The 23,037-nt window shown below is 41.5% G+C and overlaps 1 protein-coding gene across 6 annotated transcripts in view; it reads right to left on the reverse strand.

Moving 5' to 3' along the window:
- Positions 1-23,037, reverse strand: part of cast (calpastatin) — a 123,849-nt gene that overhangs the window by 96,741 nt on the left and 4,071 nt on the right. For all 6 annotated transcript variants that reach the window (XM_078396465.1, XM_078396469.1, XM_078396466.1 and 3 more), the window contains exon 2: positions 13,928-13,993. In XM_078396465.1, coding sequence (XP_078252591.1) covers positions 13,928-13,993 — 66 coding nt within the window. The remainder of the gene's footprint in view (positions 1-13,927; positions 13,994-23,037) is intronic.

A 23,037-nucleotide genomic window follows, 5' to 3' on the forward strand; every position in this document is an offset into this window, starting at 1 on the left:
TAAATAGATAAATAAGTAAACGAACAGAGAAAGGAGACAGAAGGTGAGGTGACCTTCAGTGGTTATGGTCTTTTTAAAATTGGAGTAGTTAAATTAAACAGGAATTTAAAACTATTTTGTTCTGAAATCTAAGCTGCTGAATCATCATTAACAAAGTAATGTAGAATATCACCAAGCAATATTCACAATGATGTTGTTAGCATAGTGACTTAATTATTTGGGAAAATCCAGACGTTCCTCTGCTGCAACATAGCCACTCCTATCTTTACATACCTTCCCTTTTGTCTTTCACCCCCTCTGTCCCTCCCATATCCCCACCTCTGTGTGTGCACTGAACTTATCCATTTCTGATAAGGGGTCACAGATTCATAGAGTTATATAGCACAGAAACACGCCTCTCAGTCCAAGCTATAAAAATATCCATTGACTTGGCCTCCACAGCCTTCTGTAGCAAAGAATTCCACAGAGTCACTACCCCCTGACTAAAGAAATTCTCCCTCATCTGCTTCCTAAAGGAATGTCCTTTAATTCTGAGGCTCTAACCACTAGTCCCAGACTCTCCCACTAGTGGAAACATCCTTTCCACATGCACTCTATCCAAGCCTTTCACTATTCGGTATGTTTCAATGAGGTCCCCCCTCATTCTTCTAAACTCCAGCGAGAACAGGCTCAGTACAGTCAAACGCACATCATCGTTAATCCACTCATTCTTGGGATCATTCTTGTAAACCTCCTCTGGACCCAACACATCCTTCCTCAGATATGGTGCCAAAATTGCCCACAATACTCCAAATGCAGCCTGACCAGCGCCTTATAGAGCCTCAGCATTATATTCCTGTTATATCCCTAGCCCTCTTGAAATAAATTCTAACATTGCGTTTGTCTTCTTTAAGTCGATTCAACTTGCAGATTAACTTTTTGGGAATCCTGTACCAGCCCTCCCAAGTCCATTTGCACCTTTGATTTCTGTATTCCCTCCCCATTTTAAAAAGTCTACACCTTTATTCCTTTTACCAAAATGCATGACTCCACACTTTGTTACACTATATTCCATCTGCCACTTCTCTGCCCACTCTCCCAACCTGTCCAAATTCTTCTACAAAATCCTTGCTTTCTCTACACTACCTGCCCTCCAGCTATTTTCGTATCATCCACAAACTTGGCCACAAAGCCTTCATTCCCTCGTTCAAATCATTAATATAAAATGTGAAGAGTACGGCCCCAGCCCCGTGCCCTGCGGAACTTCGCTAGTCACTGACAGCCAACCAGAAAAAGTCCCCTTTCTTGCCACTCTATGCCTTCTGCCATCAAGCCAACCTGCTATCCATAGCTAACAACGCATAAGGCAAAATGCCCATGTGATAAGTATGCTCCACCTGTGTCTATAAAGAGAAGTTAAAGACTGTGTTAGATCAGAAGGACATCCATCTATTGTTGCCAAAATATTACAAGCATGTAAATGAGAGAAAAAATAATTCAGTAAAAACTAATGTTGGTTCCTGACAAACTGAAACAGGAAAGGTTACATTGAAATCCAAAGAATTTATACAGAAATTAAGCAAATATATCTTGGAAGAAGGCACAGGAAATCTCTTCTGTAGAAGAACACCAATGAATGAGAAGCTCAAAGAAAATAATATTAGTGAAAAATAGCATTGGAGAAATTAACAGGAGTGAAAGCCAATAAATCCATGAATCAGAGTTTTCACAGAAGTGTCCATGGTGACGATGGATAAACAAGTTATTATCTTTCAATATTCCACAGATTCTAGATCAGTTACCACAGTTTTGCAGTAGTCTGGACACAATATTAAGTTCTCCAACCTCACGTTACCCACTTTCTCTGCCTGTGCCAATTCTCATGTAAGTAATGTATCTGTGGTATTGGTTTAGTGTTTCCCTCTCCAATTACAGTCTGGCTTGCTGTGCACATTGCAGAGTGCTGCTATTACTAATAAATAAAAGATAAAGAACCATGATCACCATGCTCCCGTCCATCGTTATGGGAAATGTAAGATCTCTCCCCAACAAGATGGACGAGTTGGCGACGTTGACCCGGCACCAGAGGGAATATCGGGAGTGCAGCATCATGCTGCTTACAGAGACCTGGCTGAACACATTAACTCCGGACACGAAGGCCTCACTGGACGGTTTTCACCTGAGGCGGGTAGACAGAACAGTGGAGAGTGGTAAGAGAAAAGGAGGGCTGGCTGTGTTTATAAATGATAGATGGTGTGACCCTGGGCACATCACTGTTAAAGACCAGCTCTGCTGCAGGGACATCGAGCTGTTAGCTTTTAGCATGAGGCCTTACTATCTACTGAGGGAATTCTCACATGTTGTTGTGATAGCAACATATATTCCCCCCTCTGCTAATGGCGACACGGCCTGTGATGTACTGTACTCAGCTGTGAGCAGGTTGCAAACATAGCACCCACATGCCCTCTTTCTAATCTCCGGGGACTTCAACCACGAACCCCCATCATCCACTCTGCCCACGTTCACCCAGTACGTCACCTGCTGCACCAGAGACAACAAAATACTGGACTTATTTTATGCCAACACCAAGGAGGCATATAACTCAGCACCCCCCCTCCCCCCCCCCCCCCCCCCCGGGGAGATCTGACCACAACATGATCCATCTCCAGCCTGTGTACAAACCTCTGTGTACAATCAGGCAACTAGCAGTGACCCGCACAGTTAGAGGATGGTCCGAGGAGACGGAGGAGGTTCTGAGAGACCATTTCGAAACAACTGTGTGGGGGGAACTCTGTGATCCCCATGGGGAGGACATTGACGGTCTAACTGAATGCATCACGGACTATATTAACTTCTGTGTGGAGAACACTGTACCCACCAGGACTGTACGGTGTTTCCCTGACATAAAGGATCTCCCTAAGGAGAAAAAGAGGGCCTTTAAGTCGGGAAATAAGGAGGAGCTGAAGGCTGTGCAAAAGGAGCAGAGGAGGAAGATCAGAGAGGGAAAGAACAGCTACAGGAAGAAGATGGAGGACCAGCTGCAAAGCAGCAACATCAGTGGAGTCTGGAGAGGCCTCAAAACCATCTCTGGGTACAAGGAACCAGTCTCCCGGGCCGTGGGGGTCCAGAAATGGGTGAACAATCTAAACCTTTTCTTCAACAGGTTCGATCAGTCACCTAGCCCTCCACCGGTCCAGTCACCCCTGCTGCAGCCCCCCTTGTCTGCACGTCCAGTATGCTGCCCCACCTCCCCTCCCACAGCACTTAGGTCACAGTCACCACCCACTGCATCTGCTTCTCCTGCCCCAACCCCACCACCCCCACCTCCTCCCCTACACCATCCCCCCCCCCCCCCCCATACCCCCTCCTCCTCTCACACCCTTGAACATCCAGCCCCTGTGCACCATTCTGTCTTTCTCCACAGACCAGGTGAGCGCACAGGAGTGGATCACCACCTCACATCCTGGATTCTGGACTACCTCACCAACTGACCACAGTATGCGAGGACAAAGGACCTGGTCTTGGACAGAGTGGTCTGCAGCACTGGAGTTCCGCAGGGAACAGTGCTAGCTCCATTATTGTTCACCCTGTACACTGCGGACTTCAGGCACAGCTCTGCAGACTCCTATCTACAGAAGTTCTCTGACGACTCTGCCATCGTCGGCCTCATCACGGGTGACGAGGACAGGGCGTACAGAGAACTGATCAAGGAGTTTGTGGACTGGTGCCAGCGGAACTGCCTCTGGATCAACGCGTGGAAAACCAGGGAGATGGTGGTAGATTTCCGCTGGTGCAGCCAGGTCCCCCCAACACCGGTGAACATCCAGGGAATGGACATCGAGAGGGTGGATTCTTATAAGTACCTGGGTGTCTACCTCAATAATAAACTGGACCGGACTGAAAACACCGATGCACTATACAGAAAGGGCCAGAGCAGACTTTATCTGCTAAGAAGACTCAGGTCCTTTGGAGTGCAGGGGGCACTCTACAACAGGACCTTCTACAACACGGTGGTTGCAATGGCCATTTTCTATGGAGTGGTCTGCTGGAGCAGCAGCATCTCAGCGGCGGAAGGGAAGAGACTCGACAATCTGGTCAGGAAGGCCAGCTCTGTCCTGGGTTGTCTCCTCGACTCAGTGCAGGTGGTGGGAGAGAGGAGGATGATGGCAAAGTTAACATCGCTGCTGGACAACGACTCCCACCCCATGCAGGACACTGTCACTGCACTGAGTAGCTCCTTCAGTGACAGACTCCTTCACCCCAAGTGCATGAAGGAGAGATATAGGAGGTCCTTCCTTCCCACTGCTGTGAGACTGCACAACCAGCACTGCTCCCAGCAGACGAGTCAACAATAATAGCTAAAAAACACACAGAAAACTGATGACAATTTATGTATCTTCATTTATAATGAATGATCTCTTGCTCTCTTGCTATCCACTTGCTGCCGTAACACTTTAAATTTCCCCAGTGTGGGACAAATAAAGGAATATATTCTTATTATTATTAAACACTCTTGCCCCAAATCCCTTTTCCTACATTGACACAATTATTATCAGAATGCATTTTTCTATAACATGAGGTTTCTTAGGAATGCAACTATTACATTAAAGCAGTATTAACTGCACATCCAAATTGATCATCTATGAACTGGGCATTATAAAATCCAACAGCAGCAATTTGGCATCTAGTTCAATAACATTGTATCCCATACTGTCAGTTCTAATGACAAGCTGACATTTTTACTGTTTAATTAACTATTCATAAGTATCCAATCAGATTGATCATATCTGCCTCTTGAATTCTTGTTACATTTTTATTTGGTTTGAGCACAGCTGGGCTCAGTCCACATATTAAGGCGATGTGTCAGGAAAGGCAAATACATCTTAATGAGTCATGCTCATTAAAAGGCACAACCCATTCCCTTTTCTTGACTTTGGAACCAAGTAACAAAAAACAGAAACGCATTGCTGTTACATATTTGAGATTTTATTATCAGTAGCACATTTGGTAAAACTTCACTCCTTCACAGAAACCAGCTCACTTTAAAAAACAAATCATTTTCAAAAACTATTTTATTTAGTGATAACGATTCCCATACTCTTGGAAAGTGCTGTGGACATACTTTACAAGAATTATTTCATAACTCGATAGATTTTATATCTAAAAATATTTACTTCAGATAGATGGTCATCTATCTTTAACCATGAGTGGAAAAATAAGGTGGTGGAGAGCAAACAGCAAATAAGCCTGTCTAATAAATAATATCGATGTAAATAAAGTTTTCATGCCAAGAACAGCCACTGTCGTCAATTTTGATGTACATTCCATCAACTTTCTGGAGTTAGATCTTGTTCTGTTGCGACAAGTAAGTTCATTGGGTTATTTATCATAATTTTCTTGGTTTGATAAACCAATAAGTTCATAAATTATTGGAGCATAATCAGGCCAGTCGGCCCATCAAGTCTACTCTGCTATTCAATCATGGCTGATCTATTTTTCCCTGAAACCCAATTCTCCTGCCTTCTCCCCATAATTCCTGACACCTGTACTAATCAAGAAGAACCACCAAAATGTTGTGACTTTAACAAAGCACAACAAAATCCATGACAACTAACAAAATATGTGTTGATATTCAGCTCAGAAGATTACCCATTTTTCAGTCACAACTCATTCGATGGGTACCTATCAATCACATAAATCCTACGAAGAGTATAATTCAATATATATTGCTGTGTTCACTTTAATGAATAGAATAGTAAATGTCATGCTACCATTTATGACTTCCTCCACCATAGCAGTTTAATCTTATGCCTCCTAGGACTTCAAACTGTACACCAGCCCAACAGTACACAAATACATTTTTGCTTCCCAAACTTACACACATTATTATAAAATAATGTATAAAATAACATTGCAATTGATGTTTTAACGTGCACTCTAAAGCAAGCTTGCATCCTGGCTAAATTCATTAATCATCTTTCACCTGAATATTATATTGATCTTGCATCACTAAAACGTCATGTCAAGATAATTGTCATATTCAGAAGTACCGTGAGGTGCAGGCACAATGAAAATCTTGTTTGCAGCAGCATCACAAGCATGTACATTCAAACAACACACAGAACATAAATTATACAAGATAATGAAAAAAAAAGCCCCAAAAAATGATATTTGAGGGGAAAAGAGCACATTGAGAAACACTACTTCAGGCTGCCTAGACAAACATTAATAATGCAATATTTTTTAATTTCTTTGATAATGGTGTTTGACAATACCTAGTTAAGATAGTATCAAATCAGTCCATCTTTACTAACTAAATTAAAACCAAACAGCTCACCAGAAAGCCTGGAGATGTACGCCTCTTAATCAGAATTATAAATCCTCAATTGTTGAAGCACCGACTGAAATCATTTTTGGGAGCTCTTAAAATACATAATGATGGGTGGAGTTTTATTATCCAAACAATTGGAGCCATGTAAAATTAGTCTGCAAATCTAGAACATCCACTCTGTTCAATGCAATCCACTGGTCCTCCAGTAACAATCTCAGTTTCAAAGGTTGAGGCCATGGCAACAGAAAGTCACAGTCAACAGAATTTTAATTAGCACCAACTCCTAAAACAAATTGCATAAAAGCAAGAGAATGTCGTCCTCCCTGACTGACCACACCTATGTATTTGCGTAAATCCTGCATCAGGAATGATCGTTTTTCAAACTTACAATTCCACATTTTCCCCCTCCGTTTCAGCCTTACAAACAGCTTGGATTTTAACATTGCTTTGTGAAAAGAACTAACTTGGTGCCCACAGTATTATTCTACATTTCTCTTGTTCATCCATTACAGTTTCACATAAATAACGTGTTCACAGAGTTTCGGTGCAAAACTTTCTGAAACTTTTAAAAAGTCCATAAAAAAGAAAAGCCACTTCATTAGAAATAACTTACAGTAAGTAATTAATAATTTCTAGAAATGCCTAAATTCATCACAATGCCATTCACACAGTTGGTGCTAAATACATTAAAATGTCTCCTCACCTACAGCACTGGAGTTCAGTATTGTTGATCAGAAGCCAAGTTTGAAATTCAGAATTATAAACACATGCAGAAATTCTGAATATTCTGACCAGAATGATAGTGAAAAGTTTATTCCTGGTTTTCTAGACAAATAATCTGAATTTGAATCTAAAATGTTACATGGAGCTGTAAAAGTTTGACAACACTGGAGGTCAATGTTTACAACTTACAGCCTAGTGGTATGAATATTGATTTCTCTCACTTCAGGTAGCCCCGACATTCCCTCTCTCTTTCTATCCCTCCCCCACCCAAATCGCACTAGCTTCTCATTTTCACCATACAAACAGCTTACAGTGGCCTATTTTCTTTATCATCGTTATTTTTTTGCATATCTTTCATTCATTGTTCTTTATCTCTCCACATCACCGTCTCTCTCTCTCTCTCTCTCTCTCTCGTTTCCCTTATCTCTAACCAGTCTGAAGAAGGGTGTCGACCCGAAACGTCACCCATTCCTTCTCTCCAGAGATGCCGCCTGTCCCGCTGAATTACTCCAGCTTTTTGTGTCTATCCTCGGTTTAAACCAGCATCTGCAGTCCTTCTTGCACACGCACGGAGGTCGATGTTTGACCTTTCCTGACTTTGTAGCTCCAGCCACAGAAGTACCAGATTGAATACAATGACCTAGTCCCAACACATGTTTTCCTAAATGTGCAGTCGGCTTCAATTCTTTAAAAAGTAATAAATATGTTCCGTGCCCTTACAAATGTGCTCCTCACATTTCACAATCAAATCTAAATTGATAACATTATGAACTCTCTAACTATAGGAAATATTCTTTCTTAATGGCCCGTTAAATCCTTTCAAAATTTTAATAATTTCATTTAAATGAATCACAAACACCTGAACAAAGTTACAAACATTTAAAATTTTGGTGCTGTCTTAACAAGTCCGCATTTTATTTCGTGACCCATAGCTCTTAACTGCATCGAGTATCAGTGTCCTGCATATCATACTGATGTCATATCGAATGATCCTGTCCACTATGATCCTATACAGAAATTCAAACGAGGAATACAGAGGCTCTGCTCAGTGAAAAGGAGGTATATGTCAAATAACTGGAGTCAAGAGGTATCCTTGAGTAAGAGAAGGGATTAGGGAGTACATTTAGGAAGGAAGTTAAGAGGGCAAAAAAGGGTCATGAAGTATCGCTGACAGATGAGATAAAGGAAATTTCTAAAACATTCTATAAGTAAACAAAGAGCAAACTGGTAACGTGGGAGAGAAAAGTTCCCCTTGGAATCAGTGTGATATTCATTTTTGGACCTAAAGAAGATGGGCATGATCATAAACAAATAATTCCTGTCTATGTCTACTGTGGGGAAGGACAAAGATGCCAGTCAATCCAGAGAAGAGAACAGCGATATCCTGAAACTCATCAACATTACACAAAAAAAAGAGGTATTGACGATCTTGAAGCAAACAAGATTGAAAAGTCCCAGGGTATATGCTAGGACAAGGGAGGAAATTGCTGTGGCATTAGCAGAGAGTTTTGTAGCTTTGTTAGCCACAGATAAGGTGCCAGGAGATTTTGAAAATCAAGGATCAATTAGAATAGTTTATCACAGCCTTCCTACCCCCACTCCAACCCAACATCATTCCCCCCCCCCCCCCCGCCAAAGTGGAGGACATCGCTTTACAGCAAGAGGGGACATTTTTAAGAATGAGGGCAAGAGTGGAAGGTGCCTGGAACGTGCTAGCGTGCTAGTGGTGGAAGCAAAAAACAATAGTGTTGTTTAAGGGGCTTTTAGATAGGCACACAAATAAAAAGGGAATGGAGGGATATAGATCACATGCAGACAGAAAAGAACAATTTAATTTGGCATAGAATATCATAGAATAAAAGCCTGGTCCATGTTCTGGGGGACATAAATTTAAGCCCAGAAAGGAAAGATTTCAAGAGGAGCTGAAGAACATATTTTCTTGTGAGGTGACTAATGGATTAAAGGTGAGGTGAGTAATGGATTAAAAGTATTACATATAAATGCACGAAGTATAAGAAGTAAAGTGGATGAGCTTGAGGCTCGGAGATTGGTAGATATGACATTGTGGGGATTACAGAGACGTGGCTACAGGACGATCAGGGCTGGGAACTGAATATTCAGGGATATACGTCCTATAGAAAGGGCAGACAGGTGGGCAGAGGAGGTGGAGTAGCTCTATTGGTGAGGGATGAAATTAAAATTGGCATTTAACAAAGGTAATGCCACTGTGGTTATGGGAGATTTCAATATGTAGGTAGACTGGGAAAATCAGGTTGGTTCTGGACCGCAAGAAAGGGAGTTTGTCGAGTGCCTCCGAGATGGATTCTTAGAGCAGCTTGTATTGGAGCTTACCAGAGAGAAGGCAATTCTGGATTTAGTGTTGCCTAATGAACCAGATTTAATAAGGGAACTCGAGGCAAAGGAACCGCTAGGTAGTGACCATAATACGATAGGTTTTAATCTACAATTTGAGAGGGAGAAGGTTAAATCAGAAGTGTCAGTGTTGCAGTTGAACAAAGGGGACTATGAAGGCATGAGAGAGGAGCTGGCCAAGATCGACTGGAAAAGGAACCTAGCAGGAATGACAGTGGAACAGCAATGGGAGGAATTTCTGGGCATAATCCAGAAGATGCAGGATAATTTCATTCCAAAGAGGAAGAAAGATTTTAAGGGGAGTAAGAGGCAACTGTGGCTGACAAGGGAAGTTACGGACGGTATAAAACTAAAAGAAAAGGTGTAAAACATAGCAAAGAATAGCGGGAAGCCAGAGGATTGGGAAACTTTCAGAAGGTAACAAAAAGGGAAATACAGGGTGAAAAGATGAAGTACGAAGGTTAGCTCGCCAAGAATATAAAGAAGGATAGTAAAAGCTTCTTCAGGTATGTTAAGAGAAAAAGATTAGTAAAGACAAATGTGGGTCCCTTGAAGGCAGAAACGGGCGAAATTATTATGGGAAACAAAGAACTTTTTTTTATACACAGCATGTGGTCAGATTCTGAAATGTACTGTCTGCAGTTAAGGTGGAGGCAGGTTCCATTATTACCTTCAGAACTATATAAATAAATGTTGGTGAATAATTTCCAAGGGTACTGAGAAAGTGCTGATGAGGAGAACCAATGATTTGCTCTGGTATAGTCCATTCGAGACTGATAGGCTAAATTGTCTCCTTCTGTACTGTAACCATTCTGATTACACGAGCTGTCACAAATCAAAGTCTGTCATCTCAGTCCTTCGTCTTATTAACCAGAAAGGACATCTTCATCTTCAGAGCAAATGGAGCGGCACGGTGGCGCAGCGGTAGAGTTGCTGCCTTACAGCGAATGCAGCGCCGGAGACTCAGGTTCGATCCTGACTACGGGCGCTGTTTGTACGGAGTTTGTACGTTCTCCCCGTGACCTGCGTGGGTTTTATCCGAGATCTTCGGTTTCCTTCCACACTCCAAAGACGTACAGGTATGTAGGTTAATTGACTGGGTAAATGTAAAAATTGTCCATAGTGTGTGTAGGATAGTGTTGATGTGCGGGGATCGCTGGGCGGCGCGGACCCGGTGGGCCGAAGGGCCTGTTTCCGTGCTGTATCTCTAAATCTAAAAAAAAATCTAAGCAGGGGAGAAAACCAGTGAAAGCGGAGGGGTGTGCAAGATCTGGAACATGATATTTAGATCCAGGGGAGGAGGCATGGATTGCCGGATGTAGTCAAGTGTGGAAGAGAGAGTGGGGATAACAAGAGGCTGGGGCAGTTTTGTAATTTTCAAAAGATATGTGCTGCAAAGTTCATGAATGTAGTAAACTTAATACATTTGCTGAGATGTTTGTTTGAGAACATAAGAACACTCCTCACCACCACAGTGTCACTAACCTTCTCAGCAATCAAGCACCATGCACCTATATTGACTGCCAGTAGTCATGCTAAAAAAATGTCTGTTTATTTAAAGATAAACACAAAGCAGGTCAGGCAGCTGAAGAAGGGTCCCGCCCCAAAATATCACCTACCTGTTTTCTCCTGAGATGCTGCCTGGCCCACTGAGTTACTCCAGCATTTTGTGTCTATTTTTGGTATAAACCAGCATCTGCAGTTCTTTGTTTCTACAGGAAGTCCAGTTAAATTCCACAATGCACACTACGTGTACACAGTGCAGTACTATTACTGGTATCCCAAAATTGAGTATAGGAGCAGGGAGGTTCTGCTGCAGTTGTACAGAGCATTGGTGAGACCACACCTGGAGTATTGCGTACAGCTTTCTGAGGAAAAACATTCTTGCCATAGAGGGAGTACAGAGAAGGTTCACCAGATTGATTCCTGGGATGGCAGGACTTTCATATGAAGAAAGACTGGATAGACTCGGCTTGTACTCGCTGGAATTTAGAAGATTGAGGGGGGATCTTATAGAAACTTACAAAATTCTTAAGGGGTTGGACAGGCTAGATGCAGGAAGATTGTTCCCGATGTTGGGGAAGTCCAGAACAAGGGGTCACAGTTTAAGGATAAGGGGGAAGTCTTTTAGGACCGAGATGAGAAAACATTTTTTTCACACAGAGAGTGGTGAATCTGTGGAATTCTCTGCCACAGAAGGTAATTGAGGCCAGTTCATTGACTATATTTAAGAGGGAGTTAGATGTGGCCCTTGTGGCTAAAGGGATCAGGGGGTATGGAGAGAAGGCAGGTACGGGATACTGAGTTGGATGATCAGCCATGATCATATTGAATGGCGGTGCAGGCTCGAAGGGCCTACTCCTGCACCTATTTTCTATGTTTCCATGACACCAATTCAATGGTTAGTAAAGCTGGCACCCATGCAGACTATGAAGCAAGCCCATATGAATGCCAGCCTATCCGAAGCAATTTAAAGGATCAACCTTTGTAATAAATCTAGATCTAGATCAAAAACCTGGACATTCTTCCAGTCATTACTCATCTCTTCCATGGCTCTTTTTGAAATGGTTTTTTTTGCGGTGCAATGATTTAGGAAAGGCACCTCACATCAAAGAAGAACATTTGAATTATTTTGGGAGGTACATCTTCAACTTGACTTCAGTTTACCAGGACACCTTCATATCATGTTCAGTCAAATGCAGTCTTGATGTGAAGGGGAGTCACTCTCACATTCCAGGAACACAGCATTATGGTCCATGTTTGAAGCAAGGCCGGGAGAAATTTGGAGTCAAGGGGACTCCAAATAAATTAGTTGAAAATATATTTTAATGTTTTGCTGATGATTAAGAATAGATTAATTGAGTAATAGTTTTTTTGTTTAGAGATACTCCACGGAAAAAGGCCCTTCGGCCCACCAAGTCCGCAACGACCAGCGATCCCCGCACATTAACACAAGCCTACACACACTAGGGACAATTTACACTTATACCAAATATACAACCCCAAGCCAATTAACCTACGAACCTGTACGCCTTTGGAGTGTGGGAGAAAACCGAAGATCTTGGAGAAAACCCACGCGGTCATGGAATGTACAAACCCCATACAGACAGCAAGGGTAGTCGGAATCGAACCTAGGTCTCTGGCGTTGTAAGGCAGCAACTTTACCGCTGCGCCACCCCTGGTCTAATTAAATTCAATCTAATTGAATTCGATTATTTCAACTCTTTTTAAAGAGATCAAATCAGGGCAAATTTTCCACATTTTTGCCCAGCTGCCAGTATTGTAATTATATTGGACAGGCTGACTATAGGCTTAGCTAGTTCTGGAGTGCAGGTCTTACTACCACAGCTGGCATTCTGTTCGTTTCCACTTCCATTGCTGTAGCCAATGTTCTCAGCTGCTGCTTCTTATCATGCAGAGAAATTTAAAATAGCTCAAAACTGACTTTTGATGGCAAGGATCTCAAAAGAAGCCGAGAAGAATCATCCACATGGCACTCTTGCTGAATATAGTTGCTATTGCCTTACCCTGCCATTATCTGCTCACTGCCGGTTTTTATTTCCAATTAGGATGCCAAATGGTTTCAAGTTGTGGTCATCTACAGAAATTGCCCAAATTACTTACAAGTTACTCACGTTGCAGAGAAATCAGATATCACACCAGTTTCAGTAAGCAGCTCATATAATGTTTCAAGGGAAGGAAGGTTATTGTCCTGCTCGATAATCCAGAACAGTATGGATGTAAAAAAGTAACAGAAGACAGAAAGGGAGGCGCTACAGGTCAAGAGAGGGTGAGCGAAGGAGAAAAAGAAGCGCGGGGGAGAGAGAAACCTATGTGGGTGGGGTGAAGGGGATGGAAGCAAAGAGAAGCCTGGCAGGGTAGGGGTGGAAAGTGTGAGGAAATGGAGAAACTTAACTATATTTGAAAACATTTTGTGGATGCTTGGAGTCAGCATTCCTTAGGGTGTCAGGGGGTATGGGGAGAAGGCAGGAGAATGGGGTTAGGAGGGAGAGATATATCAGCAATGAGTGAATGGCGTAGACCTGTTGGGCCGAATGGCCTAATTCTGGCTCCTATCGCTTATGATCTTATGAATGCTTTACTTTCCATCTCTCCATACTTCAATATCTCACTTTACAAATGTTTCTCAACATAGAACTACCAATACCATGTTTACAAGATCATGTAAAAATAACTATTTTGCAATTCAACCATACCAAACCAAAATATAGCGTATGCTAAAAATAAAATAGAAAATGTCAGTGGAGCGAAACAGAGTTAAAAGTTTTAGGTCAATTTGTCACGGGATTTTGAGTCTTTCAAAGATCACTGAATTGAACCATTAACCACGTTTTCTCTCCTCCCATAAAGAATGTCTGATATGGCAAGTATTTCCAGTATATCAGTTTTAATTTATTTTCAACAGGTCTCCCACTATGTGCATGAAGCCTCAAATTAAATATTTTGCCATCACCTGCTAGTATATCTTCTAATTCCTAAAAGGTTTGTTACTTTTCTTACCTCTGATGTTCCGGTACTCATGCCGACTCCTTGCTTCGATTTTGACGAATCAGTCTTTGTTCCTCCCTTTTGAAAGAAATGCAAGTTTACTTCAACTATTTCAGATAGACATTTCATATTACAGAGAATCAAATATTTGCAAGTGCTGTACAAAAATCATAGAATTGCACAGCACCGGAAGAGGATCACTACATCCAAGCCAACCATCCGAATTCCATCTGCCTGCAATAAGCTTGTGTCCCTTGGCATTTGTTCTCAGCAAATGTACATCCAAATGCCATTTGAACACTGTAATTGTATCTGCCTCTTCCACACAGGTACTCTAAGAAAATTTACCCCCAAGATCTCCTTTGAATTTCACCGTTTTCACCTTAAAACTGTTCCCATTAGGTCTGAAACTCCTCTCCTCTGGCAAAAAGACATTATCTATCCCATGCCGTTCAATTTTATAAACATCTGTAAGGTCACCCTTGACCTCCAATGTTTCAGTGCGAATAAACCCCGGCTACTTAATAGACAATAGGTGCAGGAGTAGGCCATTCGACCCATCGAGCCAGCACCGCCATTCAATGTGATCATGGCTGATCATTCTCAATCAGTACCCCGTTCCTGCCTTCTCCCCATACCCCCTGACTCCGCTATCCTTAAGAGCTCTATCGAGCTCTCTCTTGAATGCATTCAGAGAATTGGCCTCCACTGCCTTCTGAGGTAGAGAATTCCACAGATAGTTTTTATCCACTACAGTTTTATGCCATGAGCTGTAGCCTGTAAGGCCAAAAAGGGTAGGGAAGATAAGAAGGGGTGGAATTAACCTCTACTTTAAGCCCTTTAATACAGCCCTTTAATCCGGACAGTATCATGGTGAATTGCTTCTATACTCTCTGTACTGTGACCACATCAGGTAAAATTACCATCAAAACTTATAAAAACATTGAAAATTAAATGTAGAAAATCTCAAACATGTTGTCTGATTAAACAAGGGGTGAATTAACACTACACCTTTTTGGTCAGGTTTCCCCACTTGTCGAAAAATCAGTAACCCAAACACAAATAATACTATAACAACATTTAAAAGACATTTGGACAATTACATGGATAGGAAAAGTTTAGAGGATTATGGGCCAAACAATGGGCAGGTGGCACCAGTGTAGATGTGGCAACTTGGAAGGCACGGTCAAGTTGGGCTGAAGGGCCTGTTCTATGCTGTGTGATTCTAAATTCAATTGAATTTGATAAAAAGGGGAAAAAGATTTTAAAACTTTGTTCAAAAATATGATTTGGAATGTGTTATGCAAAATGCTGTTGGAATAAGCTTAACAGTGTTATTTTTAAGAACAGAATAAGTTAAGTATGTACTTGAAAAGGTTCTTTGCCACAGATCAGGTGGCAAAGAACCAGACCAGGAATTCAACAGACTGATCTTCCCAAGAATTTGCAAAATAGGCAATAGCTTTTTTCCATGAAACATAATGATAAATGAAACACATCCTTGTAAGTAATTAGGATTTGCAGTTTCACTTTACGTCACAAGGCCTTTTAAACCCTTACAGTCAGGAGTCTTGATACTCAAAACTTGTTATTCCACTTGGTTCTAGAAAAATAAACCCCATAGCATTGCACCAACATAAAAAGAATCATATCTATGTCACATTTCATCAGTCATCCAAGATGATCCGAGCAGCTGCCTGTGCCTGAATATAGTACTGCAAATTTCAGTTACCTCTACTTGTATGCCCAAATCTAAACATTGGTTAAGTTAAGCTGTGTACTACATTATTACAAGAGCAATATATGTGCTCCATTTGAGTTTCAAAGTAGATTTCTGCAGCAACTACAAGAATGGCAAAAAACAAATCCTCACCATACTGATGTTTGGATGTTTGACAATGCCAGCCTGTAGATCAGGATAAGTAGCTGGTAAACAGCAGTGAAGGAAGGACAGGTTTAAGACCTATCTAGGTAAATTGGTAGTGACCTGTACATAGCATTGCAGTGAATTGGTCCTAAGCCAGGAAACAGCCATGCAAGTCCATCACGACTATGACCATGCAGAATTCCGCAGCCCATTAGCTTTGCATGCACCTAAATCATTAATTACCAATACTGGACAGCAGCGGGCAGGGTAAGGTTTTATACTATTTATTAAAGGCATTGGCCTGACTGATCCAGCAAAATATTTCATCCAAGTGATGGAATAGTCTCAAGGAAACATCCCTCTGTGGTCTTCAAGCATAATCTTGTTTCAAGTTGCTCTGGTTATCCTCAGTCGTTCGGAAGCCATCTTTCCATGGTTATCTCAAACAAGGGTAATATTAATATCCAACTCAGAATTAAAAGTAATGTTTTTTTGTTTGGATATCTTGCAAGAACCTGTGTGATAAGATGCTGAATGTCACAAACAAGCTGCTTGGTTAACAAAATAGGTAGAGTGTCAGGTAGTGTAGAGAAAGCAGGGACTCTGCAGAAGGCCTTGGACTGATTGGAAGAGTGGGCAGAGAAGTCAAGTCAAAAACAACCCACGTTGACCAAAGTTCTGTACATCTGATTAGGTACTAAGGAAAAAAATGAAACATACAGTAGCACGCAAACAGTTCACAGCGCCTCCTCAATGAGCCTCAAACCCTAGGGAGTAGAAATAGGTTTTGAGCCTGGACTTAAAGGAGTCGATGGAGGGGGCAGTTCTGATGGGGAGAGGGATGCTGTTCCACAGTCTAGGAGCTGCAACCGCAAAAGCGCGGTCACCCCTGAGCTTAAGCCTAGACCGCGGGATAGTGAGTAGCCCCAAGTCGGCCGACCTGAGGGACCTGGAGTTAGAGAGGTGGGAGGTGGAATATAGTGGCAGGTGGAATATAGTGCAGCAAAGTGTGGAGTCATGCATTTTGGTATTAGGAATAAAGGCATATAATATTTTCTAAATGGGGAGAGAATCCAGAAATTGGAAGTGCAAGGGGACTTGGGAGTGCTGGTGCAGGATTCTCAAAAAGTTATATCAGTGGTAAAGAAGGCAAACACATTTATTTCAAGAGGGCAAGAATACAAAAACAGAGGTAATGCTGAGGCTCTATAAGGTGCTGATCAGGCCACTTTTGGAGTAATGGGAGCAACTTTGGGCACCATATCCGAGGAAGGATGTGCTGGCTCTGGAGAGGGTCCAGAGGAGGTTTACAAGGCTTGTATACACTGGAATTTAGAAGGATGAGGGGGGATCTCTTATTGAAACATATAAGATAATTAGGGGATTGGACACATTAGAGGCAGGAAACATGTTCCCAATGTTGGGGGAGTCCAGAACAAGGGGCCACAGTTTAAGAATAAGGGGTAGGCCATTTAGAACGGAGATGAGGAAGAACTTTTTCAGTCAGAGATTGGTGAAGGTGTGGAATTCTCTGCCTCAGAAGGCAGTGGAGGCCAGTTCGTTGGATGCTTTCAAGAGAGAGCTGGATAGAGCTCTTAAGGATAGCGGAGTGAGGGGGTATGGGGAGAAGGCAGGAACGGGGTACTGATTGAGAGTGATCAGCCATGATCGCATTGAATGGCGGTGCTAGCTCGAAGGGCTGAATGGCCTACTCCTGCACCTATTGTCTATTATCCCAGGAATGAGTGAGATATGATAAGTGTTTGATGGCACTGGGTCTGTACTCGTTGGAGTTTAGAAGGATGAGGGGGGGGACCTCATTGAAACTTACCGAATAGCGAAAGGCTTGGATAGAGTGGATGTGGAGAGGATGTTTCCACTAGAGGGAGAGTCTAGGACTAGAGGTCATAGCCTCAGAATTAAAGGATATTCATTTAGGAAGGAGATGAAGAGGAATTTCTTTAGTCAGAGGGTGGTGAATCTGTGGAATTCTTCTATTGTCACTTATGACCTTGTGACAAACAAGGTGTGTATTAATCAAAGAGAATTCCTTCTTATTAATAAAGTGAAAATAATCCATATGCCCAGACTTCACTGATTAGTCCTGGAAACTTCAATATCCTTGCCATCATCCTTTCTCCTCCTGTTACTTTATGCAACAACCTTTTAAATATAGGCACAATGACCTGAGTGTTGCAGCCACACATTGCATAATCCCCAACATGGCAGGTGTTTCTTTTTGCGCCTCAGATGGAAATGTTTTAATGCAAAATATTGTAGTCACTGTCACGCTCATAGGCAAAGACGATAGGGCTAGCATCTCATCTTTAATCGAAAGCTCTGGAACTATCTTCTTGGTGAGGCCGAGCTGTCTGTCTCAGCTAAATTTCAGCAATGTGTCCTCATATAATGCTACTGGATATACTTCTCATCATCATATCATGTGAATTTTATTCGCTCAGCACGAGATATTTGTTGTTGGCCAAGATAAGTTGTAGGACAGGTTTGCAGAAATAACCCTCCTAAAAATAGAATCAAATGTGTGCTCCATTCCAACTAAAACAAACGGAGTACAAATTCTACAGATCTTAAAATTGTTTTAGATTTTGAATCCCCAGCATTTTAAGTTTAATTATTTCGATACATCAGGATAAGATGCGATAATGGCATAATGGAGGTCTCACTTTCAAGCTCCCAATCGCACTTTAGGAAATTCCAATGTGCACCAAGGCATCCATAATAGATTTGCAAAGCATTGATCATTTACCAATGCAAAAATATGACAGTGGATGACAAATTTGGGTTTCCTACACCTTCCAAACTGTATAATAAAACAACTGCATTCCATTAAACATCTTTGCTAAAATTATTTTCAGACATCACGCAAATGAAAATCTAAAAAAATTGCAGATCCTGAAAATGTGAAATAAAAATTATAAATGGTGGAAAAACTGACCTGTTTGCTTCATCCTATCAGATTATTTTTTTGTTCCATCCATCACCCTTCCCCCACCTTCTCTGCTAACTTTGTTTCTCAATTCTTATGAAAAATCCTAGGTCTGAAATATTAGTCTTTTGCTTACCAGATATTGCCTGTCCTGCACAGTTTCTTCAAGGGATAGGGGTCAAACATGAGCAAGTAGGACTGGCTTAGATGGGCATCTTGTTCAGCGTGAACAAGTTGGACTGAAGGGTTTAATTCTGTGCTGTATGAATCCATGTCTCTATGCACTAGGAATGTACTGGGAATGCACACTGATCATTAGCTCATTTGCAAGTCAGTCATACAACAACTTTAATAAATTTAACACCCACAACCTTCTCTGCCATTTTCTTTCAGCCACTTCCCTCCTGAAGGAATGGACTCTTTCTTACTGGCTTGCCGATAATTCTCAGTCCCTTTCCTGAACTTGATTGGGTAAAACTTGATAGGTTTGGATAAAAGCCAGGATAGAATAACTAGAGGGTGTAGGTTCAAGGAGAGGGGGAAAAGATTGAAGGGCATGTTCTTTACACTGAGGGTGCTGGGTACATGAAACAAGCTGCCGGAGGATACAGATGAAGCAGGTGTAATAACATTTAAAACATACTAGACCAAATGGACCCGTTGGGCCCAAACCTCTCCTGCATTGGTGCAGCACCCTCTCCCCCCCCCCCCTCCCACTCCATCCCCCTCAACCGCCCTTATCCTCCCTCCTCCCCCCTCCCTCCTCGGGAATAGATTTAAACTTAAAATGTGAATAACTTAAAAAATATAACACACGATTTCAATGAAACTTCTTCCATTAGCACCAAAGGGACGACGGTGAGTAAGGTGGGCCTAAAATTGTCGCGCTATCATGTACTGTTTGGCTGTAGTTCATGAACAAACAAACAAACAAGAGTTTTAGTATATAGATTTGGACAGGTTGAGAATTTATTTTGTGCTATTTTCAGTGTAATCCAAAAATGCAATCCTTCAGCAAAACTATCATCAAAACAAAATTAGTTAACTTTCAGTTTAGTTCTTAGGGACACAGTGCAGAAACAGGCCCTTCGGCCCACCGAGTCCAAACTGATCAGCGATCCCCTTACATTAACCTATCCTACACCTACTTGGGACAATTTTTATTTATATCAAGCCGATTAACCTGCAAACCTGCATGTCTTTGGAGTGTGGGAGGAAACCGAAGATCTCGGAGAAAACACACGCAGTTCACTGGAAGAACGTACAAACTCAGTACAGAAAGCACCCGTAGTCAGAATGCAACCCGGGTCTCTGGCAGTGTAAGGCAGCAACTCTAACGCTGCACCACCGTGCCGTCCTTCTGTACTGATTTGAGATCACCCTGTTGTTGTATTGCTCATTGCAACGAAGGTATATCATCAGAAATTACTGGACATTTTTCAAAATGAAAATTGCCATCATATTTTAAATAAAACCTGTTATTACAATTACAGTTATACAAGACATTGGTGAGACTGCATTTGGAGTAGCGTGTTCAGTTTTGGGGACCTAGCTGTAGGACGTCATTAAACTGGAAAAGAGTGCAGAGAAGACTTCTGAAGATGTTGCCAGGACTCAAGGGCCTGAGCTATATGGAAATGCTGGGCAAGCTAGGACTTTATTCTTTCGAGTGCAGGAGGCTGTGGAGTGATCTTTTTGGGGTGTATAAAATAAGCGGAATAGATAGGATGAATGCAGTCTTTTTCCCAGGAAAGGGGAATCATGAACTAGAGGACATACAGTTAAGTTGGGAGTAGCAAGATTTAATAGGAACCCGAGGGACAACATTTTCACTCAGAGGGTGGAAGACATATTGTAATTTTTTTTTGTAATTGTAATTAATTTATTAGCCAAGTATGTGAACATACAAGGAATTTCATTTGATGTGGAACAAGCTGCCAGGGGAGGTAGTGGAGGCAGACACTATTTGCATAATAACATTTCAAAAGATGTACAGGTACATAGGAAAGGTTTAAAGGGATAATGGCCAAACACAGGCAAAGGAGGCTTGCTTAGATAGGGCATTTTGGTCGGCATGGACATGTTGGGCTATTTTTGTGCTGTATGATCTATGTGTCTATGACTATCCATAGCATCCGAACATTATCATATCATAAAAGAATTTAAACATTGGACACGTTTTGTGCATACAGCTTTAATTACACTTTCTTTAGTTCTCTTTTTTTTTTAAATGGTAAAGGTGACACAACCATCAAGTTCTTTCCTTCCACAACTGGAATCTATTGTACAATAATTACAGCAATTACAGAATGCCAATCATGGACCTCTGAAACAAGACCATATGGGAGGTTCTAATCATTATCATACCGCTATGTCAGTATCAATGACATAGCAAACAAATTTACCCTGTCTGTTAAGGATATGGACATTCTTGGTAGTTAGTGTTGGTAAAGAAATAATTAACCTCAGAGTTGTCTCACAATGATCCAAGAATTATTGATACCAAAAGAATATTGATGGTATCATTAGTGGCAAACAATGAAGGACTTTGATTGTTGTCAGTAAATGAAAACATATTACACTGATATCATACTACATATTGATGGCCATTGGAGTTGAATCCTAATCATATTGCAGTACCATCACTATAAAACAATACGTTTCACCTGCAGGGCAGCACGGTGGCGTGACGGTAGAGCTACTGCCTTACAGTGCCAGAGACCCGGGTTCGATCCTGATTACGGGTGCTTATCTGTACAGAGTTTGTAAGTTCTCCCTATGACCTGCGTAGGTTTTCTCCCGAGATCATCGGTTTCCCCCACACTCCAAAGACGTACAGGTTTGTAAGTTAATTGCTCAAGGGTGGAAAAATGAAGGGATTGAGTGAAAAGTGGTGATGGGAGCTACTGAGAGACGGTGGTGAACACTGGTTAATCACAGCAGATGTTCAGGGGAGATGGGTCAGGTTACCTTATGAAGAAAGATTGGACTCGCGTGCACTGGTTTAGAAGAACAAGAGAGGATTATTAAAACACAAGACCTTAAAGGTTTAAAAGGGTGGATGTGGAGAGAATGTTTCCAGAACTCCCATGAGGAAGAATCTTGAACATGTCAACAGTTTAAAAATAAGCAGATATCTATTTAGGACAGGTGCGATGACACTTTCTCAGTGCCTTTGAAACTCTCCTTCAAAAGGGCAGTGAGAGCAGTCTTTGAAAAAACACACGAAAATAGGAGCAAGTGTTGCCACCTGGCCTTTCAACATGATCATAGCTGATCTTCCACAAGCCTTAATTCTTCTTTGCCAGTTCCCATAGCCCTCTTTTCTCTCACCTTTTAGAAACTTATACATGCATGAAATGATAGCCTCCACATCACATAGGGGTAGAGAATGCCATGCCCTCTGCAAGAATAATAGTTTTAAAACAGTGGTAGACAGATTTGTGATAATCAAATGGGTGAAAGGTTACTCTTAGCAAACTGGAATGCAAAGTCAAAGTTAGAATGAGTCGAGCGAAGATCAGTTTAAATGATAGAACAAGCTCATGAGGCTGAATGGGCTACTTCCAATTCTTCCCTACTAATGTATATACAAGATGAATGAAGCCAGAAGAGAGGGAAATGAAACCATGCTGGAACTGTTAAGTACAAAACACTGAAGTGACTGGAATTCAGAATAAAATTAAGTTGTAAAAAACCAGCAGGTCAGACGGCATCTATGCAGTGAAAACAGTTAACATTGAATCTGAACCATCCAGTTCATCAAACTGTCACGTTATCTCAGTTCACTCTCCACAAATACTGATTGAATTGCTGAATACCTTCAGCATTTTCTGTTCCCTTTAAGGAGTTTTCAGAGATTTATTTTGCTCATTTACTCAGGGGTACCAACAAAGCAAGCCTTCTGGTGCAAAAGCTTTTTTAACTTAAAAATAAATAATTCTAAGATGCGGAAAGTTGTATTTGTGAGCACAGGAGAAAAAAAAGCCTATTGATAGAATGTAGCCATTATGGGACCTGATAATCATGGAGTTGTGTGTACTGCAAGAAGGAGGAATAGCATAATCTACATTGGAACCAAAACAAAAGGCCAACTCGGCAATTTATATTGAGTCATAGAGTCCATTAACATTTTAGAAATATTTCTGATTTATCATTTGTTCTGATGGAATTTCTCATGGGTATTCTAGAACACAAGTTTATGACTATGGAAAATAAAAACAGGGACTTAGGCTCAGGAAGGAAGCAAAATAATTAGAGTTTCAGGGACCTGTAATGCATGCAAGAGCATATAGCAAGAGCAAAACT

This window comes from Rhinoraja longicauda, chromosome 3, assembly GCF_053455715.1.
Source record: "Rhinoraja longicauda isolate Sanriku21f chromosome 3, sRhiLon1.1, whole genome shotgun sequence".
Classification (NCBI taxonomy): Eukaryota; Metazoa; Chordata; class Chondrichthyes; order Rajiformes; family Arhynchobatidae; genus Rhinoraja; species Rhinoraja longicauda.